At 39.6% G+C, this 21,196-nt stretch overlaps 1 protein-coding gene across 1 annotated transcript; it reads right to left on the bottom strand.

Moving 5' to 3' along the window:
* Positions 1-703: 703 nt before the first annotated feature.
* Positions 704-17,913, bottom strand: AADAT (aminoadipate aminotransferase). Its single transcript, XM_058803359.1, has 14 exons — positions 17,815-17,913; positions 16,871-16,939; positions 15,050-15,218; positions 13,891-14,023; positions 13,160-13,234; positions 11,648-11,857; positions 11,054-11,119; positions 9,838-9,920; positions 8,491-8,587; positions 7,614-7,675; positions 5,279-5,343; positions 4,682-4,788; positions 3,922-4,023; positions 704-2,697 (listed from the first exon to the last, which is right to left on the bottom strand). Exons 2-14 carry the CDS (start codon positions 16,935-16,937, stop codon positions 2,656-2,658), a joined length of 1,278 nt encoding a protein of 425 aa, XP_058659342.1. The 5' UTR covers positions 16,938-16,939; positions 17,815-17,913; the 3' UTR covers positions 704-2,655.
* Positions 17,914-21,196: the final 3,283 nt, after the last annotated feature.

The raw sequence follows: 21,196 nt of genomic DNA, 5'->3' as shown, positions 1-21,196 counted from the left end.
TAAATGCTCACTCAGAAGCAAGGGCCAGGCTGTGGGGGGCTGCCGTGCCAGGCAGCTCTCCCCAGCCCTGCAGCGACCTCCTCCTCAAGTGCCCCACCAGGGCAGCACTGGGGGCTGCGCTCCCCACACCGAGCCCTGCCCTTCCCTTCCTCTGTGTCATCTCTGCCCCAGTGGCACATTGTCACTTGCAGCAGATGGCTTAAACCCAGCTATGAATGAGAGAGGTTATTTGCTCGTGGATGGATGAAATGAAAAGGGAACCCCAAAATTTAATTTGCCTTATCATTTCTTCCTATGCAAACATGTTGCCCACCCTTTTCCTTTTGTATCAAGTGACTTCCTCCATGAACATTTAATAACAGTGAAAGCTCTCTCCCAAGAGACCAGAAAATGTGCATTAAGAGGTTCATGGAAACCGCATGTGCATATAGGATTTCACTGCCATTGTTCAATTTGCGTTGTTCAGGATATTAATTTCATTACAGATGCTTCACCACAGTTGGGAAAAAACCCCCCTCTCTAAATTAAATTAGCTGATAGCAAAACCAGGTAATGTGGCATAAATGGAATTGCGTTTTGCTTACATTCAACCGAATTAATGTTTAGCTTTCTGAAAATTAAGAGGTGTTTCATACAACACATCACCAATTTAAGGCTTACTTAATAATAGTATTTTGATTTTGTTTATTGAATTCAGGTTTGGATGAACGACAATACGACCAAAACATTTGACAATCACATTTACCTGACAACTAAAATCAAGTCTTAATTTTGGTTTACATTTATTCCTCTATAAAAATATTATTTTAATTAAACAGACATGTCAGTTTGTTGTTGCATAAAATAATTTTTGCAATTGAGACCAAGATAAAAATTGCCTGATGGCGACATTAGAGTTTTCATCATTTCTACACATGCTTATCAAAGCGAGTTGAGATGTGAATACTTCCTGTTAAGCAGCACTGCACAGGAGGCACTGCTAGTTTGGATCCCCCACTAGCACCATCAAACCCTGTAAACTGGGACAAGTTTGTCTTCAAAGACAGTGTTGGCACACTCAGAGCAGATGTGGGACTGCAGGCTCTCCCTACACTTTGTCACTCCCTGGCTCTGGGCTGCCCCAGCCCAGCCTGACTCTGTGGAGGGGCCAGCCCCATCCACTGCACCACCTTGCCCACCTATGTCTCTTCCTCTCCAGTGGATTTACCTAACAGCTGCAGTAATCTGGGAATTGAGCAAGGGATTGATCTTAGATATGCTGCTCAAGGCGGTGTGGATGTGTGGCTCAATTGAAAGGCTTGAGACTGACATGAAAAGTGATGCTGGGCTGGAGGCACTGGAATGATCCTGCCAATGGGAGGGATGCTGGGAAAGGCATATATCTCTGCTAGTTTGTTGTGACATATGCTATTTATAACTGGGGGAAAATAGAGAATGAAAATTATTGTAAGTATTACAATAATTTGTAATAATAATAATTTGTAGTAATAATTTCTATTGTGAAACTTCCAGGTTGTGCCTGGTCCTTATTTGCTTGGGTTGCCTGGTCTGCTAAATGGCTAACTAGATCCTTGAACAATGTTTTACTTTGAAATTCTGAACAGTTGCACATAAAGAAACAGCCATCTGATATTGGTGAAAAATCACAGTGCTTTCATCCAAACAGTGAGTAAAACTGGAGGCCTTGGAGAATCAGTTCAGTTGACACTTTCTGAAGGTTTTGTACCAGTTGCTGAGTATCAGATGTTTGGGATGACAATAACCAAGGAACAAGAGACTGAAACATCTCTTATTTTTTCATTTTGTTTGCATCTGGCAGTGTCAGGGTTGTGTCCATTCCACCATGTCCCCTCTTCAGTCACTTACACTCTCCCTTCACAATCACATCTGACTGAATAACAAGGAGTAGTTCCTTTAGTACATCCACATGCCTTGGCAAGCCAGAGATTTTCTACCACAGGTACAGAGTAATTATTCACAAACTGAAGAAAAAAACCAGCAATCAGAATACCTTTTACAAATTAGAGAATACCCTTGCAAATTGCAATGGACCTCAGTTTATTTGTAATCATAGCCTCATGTTATTGGATCAGTTTTAATTTTTTAACATAGTTATGTCAGCTTTACCTGACAAAACTTCAGTAGAATTAAATACTAATCCTCAAATCATTAAAACCAGATGCCATACAGAAGGACAAGAATGGAAGTGACCCATGAGACAGTTCCAACATAAGATTTTGGAGGAATGTATCAGTTGATATTAATAGTGAGAAGTAATAGTGGCTAAGACCACCTTAAGTGCAACTTTCTAAGTAAATGATTTCTGTTTCCCAACTCAAATGGAAAACATAAGTCAGAACAAAAATCAATTTAAATCTAAAAAAACCATGGATTTTACAGCAAATAGAACATTTTGGTTTTGGGTATTTTAAATGTTTCTGAATTGAATACATTTTGTAATGCCATGTCCAGTCAAAAAAAAAAATTAGGCAAATTGCTTTTCACTTTGATTTTCAGTCTTTTTTTTAGCTGAAAAGATGTAAGGAAACATCCACTGTATTGTGCTTGCTTGTAAAGTGTTCTGATGAAATCCAAATGTTAATAGCTATTTTCTGGAGATGATTTTTATTACTGCAAGAGCTCTATTTAGCTTTTTCACAAAGATTCTTTTATAAGGTCAGCCAGTCTCTTGAAGGCCTGCAATGAAAAATATGGTTCACATTTATATTTCAGCATTACATGAATAGGGAACACATCAAACCTGTAAAGCTACTGAAACTGCCCTAACCCTATAGAATCAATATTTTATAATACAAAGTTCTGCTGATATTCTTTCCTTTCCTTTTATAAAATCATGTATGGGGTTTAGCTGCAAAAAGCTTCCAATTCTCTGATAGGAAATAAAAGGCAGAGATTTCTGAAACAGAAAAACGCATATATTGATGTTCAAAGGTTATTTGGAGGTCAGATATAACTTCTAACAAACTAGTGATGCCTGAAAGAGTATCTCTTTTAACTTAGTATTACTGCCCAGGGACTCCAAAAGTGAAAAAAGGGAAGAACAGTTGCGTGGGGAAGTATACAAAAATACAGCTTGACTGTCAATAGTATGGTTATGAATTACTTTAACAAAGAAAAAGGAAAAAATAGAAGAAATATAGAAGACCTAAATTGGCAATAGAAGCACTTATCTGTTACAAGCCTTCATAATGGCATGAAAGTACAACTACAAATACTGGACTCTTTCAAGCACCCCAATCAAATCAGCATTAAATCTGCACAAATAAATGTCTCCTATCTTTTCTCCCACTGATTTTATAGATAGAGCCAAATAACATCAAAAATGCTCCTAACACACATAAAAGATTAGTTCCTGATAATAGCATTGGGAATAATAATAAAGAAATAAAAAATAAACAAAATAAATAAAATAATAAATAAATTAATAAATGGTAAAATTATGCTTGTATGTAAATTGTATGAAAGAAAACAATAGTATTTCTTACAAAGAATTTTCAACACACACAAAAAAAGAACTCAGGTAATTCAATCACAGAATGTTGGGAATCCAAAGTCTCAAAGATACATGATGCCTGCTAATACTTAAGCAAATACTCTGGCTTCAGTAAAGCATTTATAAATAATGTCTGGGAGGTTCAACTGTGAGACACTGTATGTATGAGATACACAGAAAAATTCTAAGTGGTCCTCAAAATTTGGTATCTTGCAGATTATTTGGATGAGTATCTTGCTTAAGGAACAGTTAATACTGCTGTGAAAGTACTGCTTAATCACCTACAGACTAAAACCTCTAACATTCAAGAAAAAATATAAGGAGAAGGGTTTAAAAAACCCTTAATAAAGGAGCATTACTGTGTGAGAAACTGTCTTGATAAGAATGTAAAGAAAAGAAAATCTCACCAGATCCATCTGGGCAGGAGAAGGTAGAGAGAAGGAGGCTCTGACATAAGAACTAGGCTCTGAACTATCAATATTGAATGCTCCTCCAGGAACCAGTAATACCTATGAAAAAGTGATTAACACATAGTTATTACCACTTGTACATTTTTAAAACACTATGTTAAAATAAATTTGAGAAAGCTCAGTGCTTACAGACTTGTAAGTGTGAGCATGGTGTAATATATTCCTTTTTTCAAAAAGAGGAGACAAAAATATGCAACCTGTAACCAGACTTTTCATAGTATAACCAAGGGGTCTTTGGTTATGGTTACCAGGTCTTGTTCATATCATCACAATGCTTAGAGGCACCTGGGGTGTGGCTTACTCAGTGCTGGATCTCATAAATTGGAGAAATAAACCCAAACTTAATGTCTGTCATTAAAAAAATTTAGTCAGCAGCCATTATACATTTAGGTATATATATTAATATTATATATATGTCATACATAATGACATTGTACCATATGTTCTATTGGTTTCAATTTAAGTAAACTGATAAAATATCAACATCTGAATGGAGTCATGAAAATATTTTGTTAGTCAATAACTATGCCACAGTGCCTGACTTGCAGACTTAATGATGGTGCACAGCAATTCCCCCTGTTTTTTTATGTGTGCACATATGGATAGATACAGTTATTTTATCCCTCCCTTTTTTTAAGATACAGTTATTTTATCCCTCCCTTTTTTTAAGATCACAAGTCATTCAATCATGTCATACTTCTTTCTTCAAAGCCTTTTCCATTATCAGCTGCTGTGTATCAGAAATACCCTTAATTTTGATCCATAAGAACATGCCAGCAGCAGGAGGGTACCATTCTGCCAAGTCTGGAGAAAGAGAGAGAGAGAAAATGGAATCAAGGAAGAAACTTATGCCCCACTTCTAATGGATACATCATAGATTCAATGATGTTTTAGATTTGCTGATACAAACATTATTATCACTATTGCTATAGTGATTTTTTTTGTATCTTCTTTTAAATTAAGGTCACTATTTCTGCGATTTTTTGAAGACAGATATTTTAAATATCAAAAGTATGAGAACATAATGAAGTGAAATACAAGCTCTTTTAAAATTGCTTTAAATAGTAATGTGGTGAGCTTTTTTCCATCACCATCTATCTCCCTGTCCTACCAGAAAGCACAAAAATGCAGCAATAGAGTATTTGTCCTAAGCTTAATATTTAATGCAATTGATTGCTTATAGTGCTTATCTGTCACTTCAGTCAAGAGATGAACTTCAGTGATTTTTCTTGAGCACAAAGATGATAAATAGCTAGCAAAAAAATTTAAGTGATTATCTGTGTTGCACTCTGACCTTTTAACCACTTGTCAGCAGCAGTGAGCATTGCATCCCGCTGGATCCTGTAGAAGTCCACCACTCTGAAAGCAAATTATCAATTCAAAGTCATGAACTCATATCCTTCAGGGTCTATTTGTTTCTGGAGGCAGAAACAAAGCCTTCCTACTTGAACAACTCAAGTGAACAAGCACATTTAATAGAAATATAAGCATATCCTAGCCGGGCACAACAGAGTATACTGTGTATATAAAACTTTGTATATGCATCCAAGAAGTCTTTACTGCTTTACTGCACCTCCAACAGAGCACTGATCAACCAGACAGAGGAAGTCCCTGTGTGCCTGTTTCTTCAGCTTTACACATATCACAGAAACCTTTTATATATTACATCCAATCTGTCTATTATAGCAGTGGATAGAAGGCCTGTTAACAGTATTTACTGCACAAAGCACACACACTGAAGAAAATTAGGGACTTTAACATATGCAAAAGCACAGACTTAATATTTGTGCATTTGGGTTGAATTTGTGTAATGGGTACTCATAGAAATTACATTTAACAAGGTAAAAAGCAAATCATATGATAAACCTGTCACAGCTATTTGACAGCTTCCCAAGCTTTTGGACATATCTCCTTCATACTTCAAGTAAAACTTTCAAATAATGTAATCTCTTACTGGGAAAAATGACCCTAACCCAGGTTTCACCATGGACAAGCCACATGCAGTGCCTTTTGTCAACATAAAATGACACAGCTGTGCAATAGAAGGCACAAGAGAAATGCCTGATACTGAGTTCATAATTCAAATGCAAATGTGCTCCTATGTCTTGAGAAAACATCCTTAGTAATTTGCATAATTTACATAATTTTACATTTGTAGTTTTAAAAATACCTTCTGAACCAATAGCTTTGATTTATGGATGTATTTTATTACATCCGATACACAAACATCAATACCTCCAGAAACTTAAACAGCTTTGGGGCTCAGTATATCTATTGCTACATTCTGTATGAGAGAGTAAATCTCCTTTGTGCAGCTTTTACCAAAATTGCAAATCCTGTTACCATTTAAATTACATGTTGAAAACACAACAATTACTAAAATGAAACATCCCCAAAAAAAGCAAAAAAGCAGCTGCTCAAAAAAAAAAAACAATCTTCTACTCCAAAGCCTGATCTAACACCTCACCCTTGTACAAGTGAAATCAGCTGGAAGAGATTGCAGTCAGCTGTGAGGCTTCATCAGTAAGGTTATAAAGTACTGCAGCTGCCCCACTAAAGCCCTGTTTTCATTTGTTTAAATGGAAGAACAGCCTCCAAGCTTGATCAAGGCTGCCTTTTGACCTACAACAAAGAGGTAAGTGAAGAGATGCATTTGGGATTTATTTTTTGGGAACTACTGAAAGTTGAGCTAAAGCATGGTCCAAGTTCCTCGGTGAGATTTCTCTTTATGTTCCTAAATCTTAAAACAAAGCAATGCTAAGGCTGATGTGTCTGGTTTTGGTTTTTTTTCCCAAATATTGCTGTTAACAGTATGAACATCAAGGGGGCACAAGTGGCTGTTACAGTGAGATATAAGAACTTCTTTCACGTTTTGCTCATTTTGCTGTCACAGGCCTTTGCAGAGTGTAGCACACTCCTACTGAAGTGAGAAACTTGTGGCTCTAATGATATCCAAGTACAGCGTATAAAATGAGGTACTGACTGTCAAGAGAAACTATGCTCTCCTGCATAGTAAATGAAAACTAAATGTATGTCAGTCAGTATGCAAGAAATGTCTTGTGAGTCAGATGGTAGCCCAGTGCTCTCTAACAGTGAGAGGCAATGTTCAGGCAATGTTTACTGTGTGTAGATAAACTTCACTGTTTTTCCATCAGTATCCCCAATCAGGAGATCAAGGATGGCAGGAGTGTAAATTCCTGCTAACTTAGTGAACTCCCTTTATAAAGGCTATGCTGACTCTTTCACAATAGATCCTGTGCTCAGAGATCTCAGCTTTTGCTATAGACCCTAACACTTTAGCAGGGATCAAAACTTTTTTTCACTGGCTTGATGCTCCCAGGATCCTCTCAAGTTCCCTTCAGGTAGGAGCTGCATGATGTCTGTGCCAATTGACTGGTGGATTGTCTGCCTGGAGCAGGAGGTGACATGCCCTGACCTGCCTGTCTGCAACCTCACACTGTGTCTCTTCAGGGCTCTTGTGTGAACCCAGCAGTCTTGGTGATCTGTCTTACCTACTTGGCCTAATACTGGTGCACCTCCTCCGACTTTTTTGCTACAAAGAATGTTTGCTGTAGGCAACAAGTAGCAGAATGACAGAAGATGAAATTCAGCATAGGACATAACCCTACCTGTCTATATGCTCCAAGAAACCTTTTTGTCCCCATTGCTGAAGGAGCTGTGATATCATAATCTAAAGAAATAAAACACATCATCAATACCATGTTTTAAACAGGACTGTTCCACAATCATCAAAAGATCCATGGCCAGATGCACTATTCAACATTCCCCAGACATGAAATTGCACGCGGTGTCTCTGGGAGCCCTTATAAACAGAGGTGCCAAGGTTATTACTGTCCATATTACTGGTGTCTCCAAGGACCATGGCATTGGTATTTGGAAGCTGGGGTGGGGGGAGGGAAAAATGGATGAAGAGCTAAATATGGTACATGGGGAGAAAGAGGAAGGCAATGTATATTGCCTTACCTTCCTGTCCACATCAGCCTCTCCACTTTAACAGGGACGAACTAATGGAGCTGGAAGATGGAAGCTGTATTTAGATGTGTTCACTGTCTCCTTTCCTTAGTACTAACCATAAAGGGGCTGTAGTTGTCAGCTTGCTTTGAAATGTCTTTGTGGGCTGCCAGTATTGTTTTAATTGAAAAGTAGAATGAAAAATAAAAAATGAGTGTTTCTTCCATACTATGCTTTACATTAAGGTTTTTCAAAAGAACCTACCAGGAAGAGATAAAGTATTTCAAAACTTGATTCTTGAAATCTGAGGGTTAAGGGATATCAGCTGAACTATCCATGCACTGGGACAACCCTCTAGCTCTGGTTCTATGATGGTCTCTCTTCCTTTGGCAGAATTGACAATGCATGTGCATAAACAAAACTGTAAAAGTGCAGAGCAATTATGAAAGTACAAAGCTGTTTGCTTGCAGTTTCTTATAACTTAGGATATGTTGTCTTCTCTAAATACAATTCATCTGGTGGCTTGGTACTTGCCTGTGTGAAAGTGCTGGTGTGCATTGTTGACACCTGAATGTGTAGAACAACTCTGTCAATGAGAGGCTTGGGACCCGTCAGAAAACCAATTCTTAAACTGGAACCAAACAAACAAAAAGTTACCACAGCAATGCAATGAGCTAATACTTTTCTGAGTTATATGTGGGAAAACATGCAACAATTTCATTGACAGTGTAAGGATCTCTTATGCATTCAAATTTATCTGTATCTTAATACTGCCCTCAGGTTATACAATTTAGAAGCTGAGTATCAAAGTAATGAAATAAAAACATTTAGGAGGTTTTAATGCTTATAGTAGCTTCTTAGTTATGAGGCTTCAGGACCAAATCTATGTTTAGAAGCTATCTTCTGCAACCATGAAGATAACATGAATCAAAGGGAAAGAAAGACAAGTTTTCCCATAATAAAAGATCATGAATGCTCAGGCTTTATGACAAACAGGTAAGTGGCAAATTGCTTTACTCTTTCACTCCCTTTCAGTACTGCAGAAGGAATGGAATATAGATTGATAAACTAGACGGTTCCTTATGCTTCAATTCTTATTACCCATCTTTACAGATTGGCTGAAGTTTTTATTTGAAGAAAAATGGAGCCTGTAAACTCATACATGTCTTTGGAAAAGATAATACTGTGTCATGCCATTTTGTGGTGTCAGTTCTGAAAACGCAATCACACCTAACATTATGTTGTCTCCTCACTTTCTCTAGGATGGGTTATAACCCACTGTCTGCCAATGCAGACTTCACATTAATTTTTTTTAAATCTATTAGGTTAACAGACAAAAGCAAGCTAAAAAACAAATACATTGACTTGTGTGAAATGGAAAACAGCCAAGGTGGTTCTTTTTCTGGCAGGTGGAAACAACCTGAAAGAACTGGAAGGCTAGATATCAGTACAACCCTATGAACAGTTTGTTAAGAATTATAGTTTCTTTTCTGTGTTACAAGTTCAGGGAGCTTGCAGGAATACTAAGCTACAGATAAAAAGGGAAATGTAAAAAAAGGAGAGAAAAGCTCCTAAGATTTCCAGGAACAGAGCTGGAATCCAGCATCTGTCTTTCTGCCTAGATTGTGCCTACAAGAATGGGCTGCCTGGGGGGAGAGGCTTAGCTATCTGCTTCAGAAGAGAAACAGAACCTGGAGTAAAATGACTGCCAAGAGATGACATGAAAAGTGAGAAGAGTGCAAAAAGCCGTTGATTCTGAAGTTCATTCCAGAAGTGGATAGTTAGTAAATGAGAAAACACCATGGCATGTCTCATCACTTCATATGAAGCTTTGCATCTTAAGTGAATAGGCAATGCTAAGTGGTCTGCAGCTGGCCTTACCCAGATGAGAGAATTTTAGAGAAAGAGTCGGTCCTGATAACTCGGCCATCCACATCCATTGAGAGGAAAGTTGGAGCCCATGGCTTGGAATAAAGAATAAAAAACAAAATTCAAGGATTTTTGCTAGTAAGGATTATAATGGAATTATTTTCTTTACTAGGAAGACAAAATTAATTTCTCAAATGTGTGTTCCAATGAAAACATTTCAGTAACTTGCTGACAAATGATTGCTTAGCCTAGCTTTCTGAGATGTGATTACAGTATTCTGTGAACATCTTCAAGAAATCAGCTTTGTTATTTTTTGATGATTGCTTAGCCCACTGTTCAGCACACAAGTGTTCAGTTTAAGAACTGGTATGATGCCATAAGAAGGAGAGAGAAATAATGATTTTTCTGCCAAGATTTCTTGTGGAGTAAAGAGGTATTGCAATTTCTAAAATGGAGCCTTGTAGCATTTTGCTTTGCTATATTAAAAAGTGAAATCAGAAGATAGGACCAAATTGTGAAGATCTGAATCCAGCATACCTTTTACTTATCATGAATTCTGTTTTTACACCTTTTTCCCTACATTTTCTTACAAAGCTTCACAATCCTATTCAATAAGTGTGGCAGTTTTATTGCCTCCTTCCATAACAACATATTTCAAAAGAGAAAATGCTGACCTTTATCTTCTACCAATGTTTTAGTGCTTTTTAAGACCCGTTTTGATTTCTGACGTTAGGTGCTTTTAAAGACTGAGTAGCTGCAGATTCACATATGAAATCTGCAGAAAATTTACAGGAAGGGAAGCTGCCTATCCAGTGCCATTATATGTGGTACCTGGGAGAACTCCCAGATTGTCCAAAAGGCAAAGGGATATAGCAGGTGCAGAGTATGCAGTCTTCTGCTGAATGAAAGAAGAGATGGGGAGAAAGGAACATTAAGAGGCTGAAATTTTCAAAGTGCTGCTTCAGTGACATATTTGCTTTGCTCTGAATGCAAAGTCTTTGTCATTTTCTGATTACTGAAAAATTTGAACCACTAATTACCAGGATATAAAATACCACAAAGGGGAAGATTACTGAAAGGAGCACAGACTGTCAGGCCTACAACTGCCTTGGTAGGACATGAAAAAGAGGCATGCAGGAAGGTTCAGGGCTCAAACCTTAGTTCTCTTGTGAACCTTAGTTTCTCCTCAGAAAATAAGGTGTTATAAGGATTATGAAAGAAAAATTACCTTTTCAAATTGAAGAAAGTAGTAAGGATCATCTTCTATTATGAGAAAATCATATTTTCTTGCAAGCTAAATAGGTTAATAAAAAGTAACAAAAGAAATAAGAGTTAAAGACGCTGCAAATTCAGTCCGGTGGATTTTTTTTTTTTTTGTAACCAGCATCATATTATGATTCTGTTGACTGGCCATTCATTATCTAGAAGCTCCCATGATAAGAAGCCTTCAAGTGCCCAATTTAGATATCAAGAAATTGTTAGAGTAATCATGGTACCTATAGTACACAGACCCTTGTATGCCGCTGAAGCTCTGTTCCATGTGGCATTCAAACCGTGCAGGCAGCATGCAGTAAGTCCTGTTAGAAGCCCATGGCAAAGGTACCAGCTGCCAGTGGGCTACCATTGAAAAACAATTTACCTAAGGCATAGTCTGCCTCTGAAGAGCTGCTGTGAAAGAGATTCTGCTAGAAGCAAGTTCTGGGAGGACTGTTTACTGGACCAATAATGGGCCTGAATAGCAAACATAGGATATCTTCAACTGAAACAAGACTGATATTTATCTATTTCCACCTACAAGGTTCACAAGACCACAGCTCCATACCTGGTAAATCTCCTTTTTGCGCTCTGTGGTCAGCGAGTTGCCAGTTGGGTTGCATCCATTTGGAATAGTGTACAGGAATTTGGGGAGGTGATTGCTACAATTTTTTACATCCTCTGGGCTCCAAGCAGACAGAATTTCTTTTAAAGCTTTTGGAATAATGCCGTGTTGGTCACTAGGAATATTAATTATATTACAACCCAAGGGTCTCAGCTGTTGATAGAAAGAACAAAACTGTCATAATTGTGTAATGCAAAGGCCTTCCTTTTGTCATTGTCACCATAACATTTCATCAATACAAAGTCTTTATTTTTTATTTTCTAGACATCTCAAGCTCCATTTGCTCATGAGTTCAATAAAAGTTTGTCTGAATTTGCTGTAAGGCTTGTGACACTTACCACACTACTCTTTATCTGTTCTAGTAAGCCTACTCAGAGGAAATGGGTAACTCCTATGTTCAATTGCTGCTCTTTTCTAGGAAATCAGGTTTGGTTTTTCAAGTGGAAAGGGAGTTTGTGAATCTGAACTGTTCTCTCATGACTTCTCATGCTCTCACCACAGACAGTTAGGGTCACAGCACCTTTGTTTCCTACTGACAATATATACTCTACTTTGGTGGAAATGTCAGAGCTTTAAGTTACTCTTCCCTGACAAAGTGCAAGGAATCTGTTCTCTAAATAGATAAATTCAGCAGTAAAAAGGAGAATGAAATGATGCTACTGCAGTGACATGTTGACAGCAGCATGAAAAAATATAGGTAAAATACCAATGAAAAAGCTTGCTGTCCCTCCTCTGTGGAATTTCAATTTTTACCATGTAGTACTCTGCATTTTGAAGTAAAACTGCAAACTGCTGCATTGTCAAAATACATTCCTAAAAAAGTACAGCTCATTAGACTATATATTCAAATATAGGACAGTAAGCAATAACAATTTATTTTGATGCAGGGGGGGACAACTGAATTTGTGGTGTATTTATTCTAACCCTTCTTGCAACTCTTATGCATTTTGAGGCATTTAATTTTATATTGATTAAACTACTTTTCAGAAGTAAACTTTGCTGCTTTTGTACAGTTCTCCCTAATTCATATCTTTGTACTCATATATGGCTGCTTCAGGCCTATTCCAGTATTACACTATTTATATCTCTTGTATACTCTGATCATTAAATACTTCAGGTAAACATGCTGACATGTTAACACACTCACTTGTTATAAATTTAATTCAACCAAACTAGGTCCTGATGGCTTTCTTTCCAGTCCCATATGTGATGTTAGCCCTGGAATGAACTAGTGTTTGGAAGAGGAATTTCAAATAGCTTTCACAGAACTTTTAGTAGGAAACCTTCTATGAATTAATATTTATGAACTTAACCGGTCGGACACTAAAATCTTGAGTCTTAGATATGTTTTTATGGCAAGTACAGACAGTGCTTATAAGACTGCAGATCAGGCATTAAACTGCTGTTTAGTTCAAATGTAACACTGACAATGTTTTGTAGCTAAGGAATACTTACAGCTGCTAGTGTCCCCGAGTACGTGGGTGCATCCAAAAGGATGTTGTCTCCAGGATTAATAAGCATTTCAAACACCTGCAAAAGAAAATATTCTGTTTTAAAGACTGGTCAGTTTTTATACATGTGCTTTGTACTTTTGACTTCTTTGTGGGGTTAAAAACCTTAATTAGATACTAGTAATTCCCCAAACATATCTTGTCTGTGAGAAAGACAATGAATGCATGAAAAATCTGCTTTAGAGCCAAATTAAGATCGGTGACCAATGTGATATGGAAAGAGAGTGCTCTGAAGCACCCTTTCTACTGTATAAATTATAGAAAGAAACAACTAAACAGCAGTGAGTGGACTGGAAGGGGTAATTATTTCAGGAAGTAAAAACCCCAAAAAATTAGGAAGTAAAAATGAGAAGAAACATTTAAAATAGAATTATGGTAAAGCCTCTATGCACTTATTATGATATGTTATCTTATTGCATGTTTTCTACACAGGCTCTTTGGTCACCTGAACTTTCATGCAGTCCTGACAGTCTAGAATGCCACTCCAATTTTATTGCATTTCCCTCATCTTGTGCATAAACCCAGAGTAATTAATATCTATGGAGAAAGAGTACATGAAACAGTACCCTGCACATAGTTACAGAGAGAACCTAATGCTGAATATAGCTGAAGTGATGGAAGAACAAACATCTCTCTGAATGAAATGCTTCTAACATATGAATCTTTTGGTCTTACTTTACACAAGCCTTCCTGGCTGCCAGTTGTGACACACACTTCCATCTGTCCTTGCTCAGGGCTGTAATTGGCTGTGGGGGGATCATGTAAGTTCCGCTGGAAATCTTTCAGCCAAGACAACAGCTCTGGAATGCTGAAATGTGAATAAGAAGGCATATCTCAGACCTTATATAGGCCAAAGCTATCTTGCATGCAGTCCTGAGTTTGGTTTCAACTGTCACACAGATACACTTAAATGCAATGGCTATGACTGCTTTTTCAAATTTAGAAAATGAAATAATTTAGAAATAATTTCTGCCTGTGGTCCATACACCAAATTATCATTGTGAAATGTGGGCAGAAATTATTCGCCAAAGATGAAACAAGGTGGAGGCTGAACAATACCCACTCCTAGAAAGGATCATTCTGTACTCAAATCTGGCAGTGTGACAAAGTTCTTAATGCTGCTTGTAACCTGCTGCAGATTACAAGGATTTCCAAAACACATTTTCCAAAAAATATCTTAAGATCTTGTAGGATGTTCACAAATGGCTGGTTCATTTAAATGTTAAGGAAAGTTTTAACTGATGCCCCATGTATCTCTGTAGGCACCCCAGTCTTTTTGCAAACCTGTCCTCACCTGACTCAGTGCTGTCTGCCGAGAAGTCTACATGAGCACTAAAGCAAAATAATGATATGGAATAGAATGATTTGTAATTTTTGTACCAAAAATGAGAATTCTATAAATACCTCCACTCAACTACCACAAGTTCTACACGCTGACTTTAGTATATGTTGCCAAATGAAAATAAATACTCCAAAACATAGAAATGATGTGTTGTAATGCAGTATCTTTTAAATAAAATCTGATTTGGGTGTCTGGATTCTCAAATACAAATAGCTAGGAAATGCTCTGGCCTGAGAAATACTAGGATTAGGGTTTTAAGTGGATTTTTTTTTCTTTTTACATAACTCATTGCAAAATTTTCCACTGGAACTCAAATGTAAATAGTGAGGCAAATTGAAAAAAAAAACCCATGGGTTTTGGGAATAACCTATTTTTTGAAGAAAAGGGCTTTATGAGCAGGTTTTAAAAACACAGGTGACTTAATGCAAAAATAAAGGATATTATGATCCTTAGCTTCTGGTATCTTGAAGTGCAAGCAGCTGTGACAGATACCCTGCTGAGGCTGAGTACTGGAGAGCTCTCTTCATCAGATCTTCCCCAATCTCAATAGGCATTCCATGTCCAATGTCAACTGTTGCCCTCTTAAATGGAAAGACATTAGGATTTGGTGCCCCTCCAGCCAGAGAGATAAGAGATGGAGGAGACCTCTGCATCAATTCAGCTAGAGTAAAAGGAAAACACCTTGGTTACAATTTGATTATTACAATGGTGATCATATCCTTTAATCAATATCTAATAATGACCCAGAAAACTTCTTCTATTTTTCAGTTTACTTGTTTAACTATCATTAATTCAAAAGGATAATTCTTCTTAAAGTCAGCTTTCTGCTTGGATTAAATAGGTGTTTGGGGGCCCCAGGAGGGAGATACTGCTGGGACAGACTAAAACAAAAACTCATTTTAAGTTAAAAAAGCTATCTGTAATTTATTTTGAAACAATCTGGACAGCTCTGTTACAAAAACTGTCATGATGTCTTCTGAGCTTCAAGAATTTAAAATCTAAATGATCTTCTGTTTAGACTGGCTTGAAATGAATGGTTTTGTTTTTTGTTCTGTTTTTCATTCAGTCTCACTTCAGCTGATCTGTCAGCTATACTGACAGATGATTTTAGCTTTTCTATAAGGGAATGGAAATGTTTCTAGCAGCCCAGTTTTAGTGGCAGAGGTACTGTGTAAGTAATTTGCTATGAAGAAAATCTTAATTCCTGCTTTTAAGTCACAGTTTCACAATCATTCAGATCCAATCTATGCAGTGCAGACCAGACCTTAATCCAGCAAGGGCACTTGATTGCATTAAATCTAAGAATTCCCAATATGGCATTCATGCTGGCTCGGCAGTTTTACATCAGATATGAGAGGACAGATGACACCAGATCTGGCTTAAAAGTGGCCTGTTACAGAGTTTATTTCCCAGTACTTATTAGCAGACTTGAACATAGGGAGTTAATTCTTATCAGTTATTTCACCAATTTGTGTTATGCCTGTGACTTTTGGCCTGGTAAAGAGAGATTTACTTTGTCATCAAAACTGCAGGCTCAATATGTCTATCTACAGGAACTGTGCTGCTTAATTCTTCTGTTATGATGCATATTAACATACCACTTGAAAAAGAGGCTGCCTAGAGTGAATTGCATGACTTTGCTGTACCTGTGTGAAGCATTTTGAGCAGAACAGCAAATGCCAGCCCCTTACCAAGAGGGGAAATTGACCCCTGAAGGCTTAACTAGTGATGTATGTCTCATGCTTGGATTCTGTCAGGTCTCTGTGGGTTTCAGCTGAGTAAACAAGCAGGCAGTTAAGCCCTTCCATCTGTCACATGGAAGACAATGAATGTTGTAGCCTAAAGACAGATTAATATGGAAAAGGGAAGTGTAGTAATACTGGGTGGGTGGGAGTGCTGAGGCATTTATAGACATGAACAGGATACAGTAAAATGGAGTGGAAAGAAACCTGCAGGGACTGAATTTCAAGTCACTAGCAGTTGCCTGTTCCTGGGCATACAACATAAACTCAGTTGCAAACTGTGCCAAAAGCCTGCGTTCAGAGACAGTAGCAGAGACCTTGCAGACACTTGTAAAAGTGATAATTCTAACTCATCTGTCTGGATGGGTTTCTGAAATGGTTCAAGGTTATTCACCTTCTTTTTCTTTATACCTGCTTGGCATCTCTGCTTAACAAAAGTGAAGTTGCTTTGTCATCTTACAGCATGGTTTTCTTTCAAACCTTTTAAAGTCTTAAGCCATGATACTCCAGCACAGACCAGAACATAGAATGGTACTATCAGAGAAACTGGGAGGAAGGGACATGTACTCACTCAGCAGTCTTATTGGAGATGCTTTTCTTGCTGCACTCACAGTGGTGATGAACCTGGAGTAATTCATATCTATGGAGAAAGAATAATTAGTTGGACATGAAGCTAGAAAAGGGAATAAGAACTGCGGTGTGCTTTTAGTATGTGCATCTCCCACAAATAATGCTTTTGATCTGGGTAATTTGTGGTATGCCAGTGAGCAGGAAAAATCCCCTTTCCCCTCCCTTTACTGTCAGCTCTGGAGTTTTAATGGCAAATTACAAATCTGAAGATATGATGGATCTTAAACAACCACCAGCTCTTTTTTAGTTAATGAGAAGCCGGCTTTATTTAGCTCTATTAAGCACTGCATTTGAAGTGCTTTTAGGATTGCAAGCCATCATTATAAGTCACAACACTTGTCAAGTTAGAGGTGGGGTATTTTTTTTGGAAAGGATAATTAAGAACGTCTTTCAAATGCTGAGTGTTTTCCTCCTTTTCCCTGGTGCCCATAGAGTTCACTATCTAGTGAACTACAGTCCGGCAGGAAGCACGATGGCCTGGAAAGGCCACAAGAAGGAATCTCCTTTGAAGGGACAGCAGGCAGGGAAATGAAATGGAAGGGCAAAGAGCAGCCACAGCAACACGCATGTGCCGCCAGTTACCAGAAACGATCTACCGAGTAAGGCCGCTTTGAACAAACACATCTCGTGTTTCCCAAAACCGCCTCCCGAACTCCGCTCCCCCCGCAGCCCGGCACAGGCGCGCTGCTGCCCGTGCACAAGGGCGGGCTGGGGCTGTGCTCTCAGGGACAGCTGAGCGCCGCTTCGCCGCCATCCCGAGACACCCCTGCTGCCCACCCATCCCCAGCTCCCCGGAGGGGGCACCGAGCCCCCGGGGCCATCCCGAGCTCACGGCCGGTGCCGCCCCGCTGTGTGGAGGGTTCGGCGGCGGCCGCGGGCACCTACCGGCGGAAGGCAAGGAGCCGGCGGCCGGACAGGGGGCAGCAGCGGCCCCGCTGTGGGCATGGGCCGGGTTAGCCCCACTGTGGGCGTGTGCCGGGCCGGCCCCGCTGTGGGCGTGTGCTGGGTTGGCCCCACTGTGGGCATGGGCCGTGTGCCGGGCCGGCCCCGCTGCGGGGCGCTGAGCGGACACGGGGCCCTGGCCGGCGCTGCCGGCTGCAGCGATTGGCGGCGCGGGCCCGAAAGCGGTCGGTCCGTGAGATTGCCCTAAAACGAGCGGCTTCCTCACCGGCTCCGTCTGTGTAGTGCCAGCGAAGCGAGGGCAGGAGCCCGATAGTGCGGGGAGAGGCGGGGGCAGCGGGCAGGGGGCACTGCCGGGGGCTGGGCAGCCCCGGGTGCGGCCAGGACCCGGCCGGCAGCGGCGGGGCGAAGCAGGAGCTGGCGGTGAGGGAAACGGAGGAGAATCACAGAATGGTTTGGCTTAGAAGGGCCCTTTAAGATGATCTAGTTCCAGCCCCCCTCTGTTAAAAAAGGGACCAGACTGCTGGTACTAAAAGTCATCTCAGCATTTATTATGAGAAAAAGAACGGCCTAAAGCAAGGGGCTTGCGGGCCGAGCCGGGACGGTCCCGTCGAGGATGCTGCAGCGCCGGCGCTGGGTCTTCAGCAGCGAGGTCCCCGATGTTCCAGGTGGAGCGGCACAGCTTCCCTGGGTCGGATTCCCCTTTTTAACCTGTTTTTTGTCCCTTTGGATTGGTTTCTTTTTGGATCCTTCATTTGCGAGAAGGTTTTAGGCGGTTGGTTGGCCCATTACAGTTTTGTCCAGGTTGGCTTGTTTTGCCTGGGGAGTGCTGCACTTCACTTAGGTGTATTATGGTATGTTGCATACCGCATTTCTTATAACTACACTTTGAACGCCTTTTACAATATAACAACCAAACTAACAGTACATGCTTAACAATTATCAACTATTTTACAACAGTTTCTAACCTATTTTCAACACCCCTGCTACGGGCATAGACACTTACCCCTAAGTTGCTCAGAGTTCCATCCAACTTGGCATTGAACACTTTCCAGGTGGAGCATTCACTTCTCTGGAAAACCTGTGGTAGTGTTTCATTACCCTTGCAGTTAAGAATTTCTCCCTATTATCCAGTCTAAACCTACTCTTTCTCAATTTGAAGCCATTCCCACCATTGGGATCTCACCCATCCATTGGCAGGTGTAAAAAGTCCCTCTCCAGCATTCTGTAGCCCCCTTTGGGTATTAGAAGGTGCTCAAAGGCATCTCCGGAGTCTTCAGTTGAACAATCCCAATTCTTTCAGACTGTGTTCATGGAAGAGGTTCTCCAGCCTTCATGACCCTCCTGTGCCCTTGCTGCAACATCTTTCCAGTGCTGGCAGCACTGGATGGGAGATCTCATAACAGTGGAGTAGAGGGGCAGAATCACCTGCCTCATAATGGTAATGGCCACACTTTAATCAACTTTATGATGTTTCCACTAAAGGTTTTGCTTATAAAAGGAAGCAAAGTTTGAAGTGTGACATTTGTACGTAATTTTTTTTCACCACAGATGAGTAGGATCAGTGGAAGAAAAAGCAGGAGGGTGGTGTGACATGTCTGTCCTTGCTGGGTGTCACATGCTGCTGCTTGTGCAACACGTGTAACTGGTGGTGTAGCTGCTGCTGCTGCTGCTGCTGCTTAGAAAGGTGCAGAGACATGGTGTCATTTTCTAGTCATGGCTTTGGACTCCAGCACTCTGGGCTTGCCATGGCCCTTGCTCCTGGGGGCACAATACTAGAAAGGGGTCTAGGTGTCTGAAAGAAACCCATGCAAGAGCATGCAAAATCAGATGTGCTTTGCAACATATAGGTCTTTGTACTTAGCTTGGAGACAGGAGAGTGAAAACACTGGATAGTGTCACTATAGGGCGTGAAACAACATGACGTGGACTTGCTGTTCTTTCCAAGGTAAAAAAGGGACCTTTATTTTTCTGGCTCCAACATTTATAGGTTTCTAAAAGTGACAGCGAATTGGAGGGTGACAGTGCCACCTCTCCAATAACACTGAATAAACTAACAGTCCATCAAATTTCTCCTCCTCCATAAAAGAATGCAAAGCAATAACAAGAAGTTATTTACATAAAGTGTGTAAGAAAGTTGGTTACAAGAATCAGACAGTAAACATCAAAAAGTTTAGAAAACCTTAAAAAATCAAGGCAACAGGATGGGATGAGCATTGGAGCATTTCTAGGCTCCAATGCATTTCTAGGCTTTAATTCAGGAAATCACCAGGCGTTATGGTGCCCAGTGCTCAAAGCATGTTTTAACTGGAACCTTCCAAAACTTGCTGAAGGCAAAGCTGAGGTATGAGAGCAAAATGTCTCTACAAAAAAGATGAGGTGACTTAACAAGTTACTCTTTTCTTCTCTCTGCTTCTTTAATTTGGGTGACTTTATGCAGTATTTGGATCTACTGAAAGGCTTCATAATTAGATGGAGTGGGTTGAAATAGAAATGGAGTTCCTGTCAAGTTTGGGATGCAGTCAGGAAGAATTGTTTTCTTGGTTGGTGTGTGAATGCTCTTACACTGAAAATCAAATTTTATTAACAGCTTTAATGATCTGAAGAATTTATAATTTAGATAATTGCCTTCTAATTGTGTGATGTGCAGACAAAAAGTAAAAGATGGATATATAAATGAGAAATAGCAAATGGAGAGATATTGAATTTCTGTGGGGTTCTGGCTGTGAAAGACTGATTGAATTTGAACTGCCTTCTGTGTAATTCTGTTTTTTCATTTCCTGGCTGTCAGTGTTGCAGTTTGTGACACAGACCAAAACCCAGAGAAGTCAAAGGAAGGTTTTCCATTTTCTATGGATTTTTGTGGGCTTTGTCTGGTCTCTTAGCCAATTATGGTGTCATCCTATTGAAACAAATTAAAAAAATAAATTAGTATACAATTATTTGGATACCTATCCCAGCTGGATTAATCTGGCGGTTCTCTACATCACTGTTTATATTCCTTAGCAGCCACAAGTTGAGTGCTCTGTCATACTACTGTGTAAGAAGTCCTGTCTTTACTGTCTTTATTATGTGCACATTTAGAACAATAATGATTTAATGCAAGCCTTGCATAATTCACAGAGCATCGGCAAGGTCTACATATGGTTGCTGTTAGTGTCTCCTGTCGTCTGTAAGTGTACTAGCTCTTCTAAACTTGCTTTGTGCTATGTCCACTTAGGTGTTAAAAAGCGCAAACAACAAGCAGGACAAAAAAGCCGAAAGCAACTTGATTTAAGAAGAACAGGGATATTAGGTAAGTGTTGTTTGCTGTTTTCTTCTCCCCTTAGGACTTCGGAGTATTTCTTTAAAGAGGAAGACGAAGGAT

Source organism: Ammospiza caudacuta, chromosome 4, assembly GCF_027887145.1.
Source record: "Ammospiza caudacuta isolate bAmmCau1 chromosome 4, bAmmCau1.pri, whole genome shotgun sequence".
Lineage (NCBI taxonomy): Eukaryota > Metazoa > Chordata > Aves > Passeriformes > Passerellidae > Ammospiza > Ammospiza caudacuta.
Note: the sequence above shows the minus strand (reverse complement) of the source record. Positions and strands in the feature narration are given on the sequence as shown.

Bases quoted from the DNA above. Each gene is read 5' to 3' on its own strand.
- AADAT (XM_058803359.1), bottom strand. From the start codon at position 16,937: ATGAATTACTCCAGGTTCATCACCACTGTGAGTGCAGCAAGAAAAGCA. The intron at 11,858-13,159 runs GTAAGTATTCCT...TTCTATCAACAG, and splicing joins ACTCGGGGACACTAGCAGCT to CTGAGACCCTTGGGTTGTAA. The intron at 5,344-7,613 runs GTAGGGTTATGT...ATTTGCTTTCAG, and splicing joins TTCTTGGAGCATATAGACAG to AGTGGTGGACTTCTACAGGA.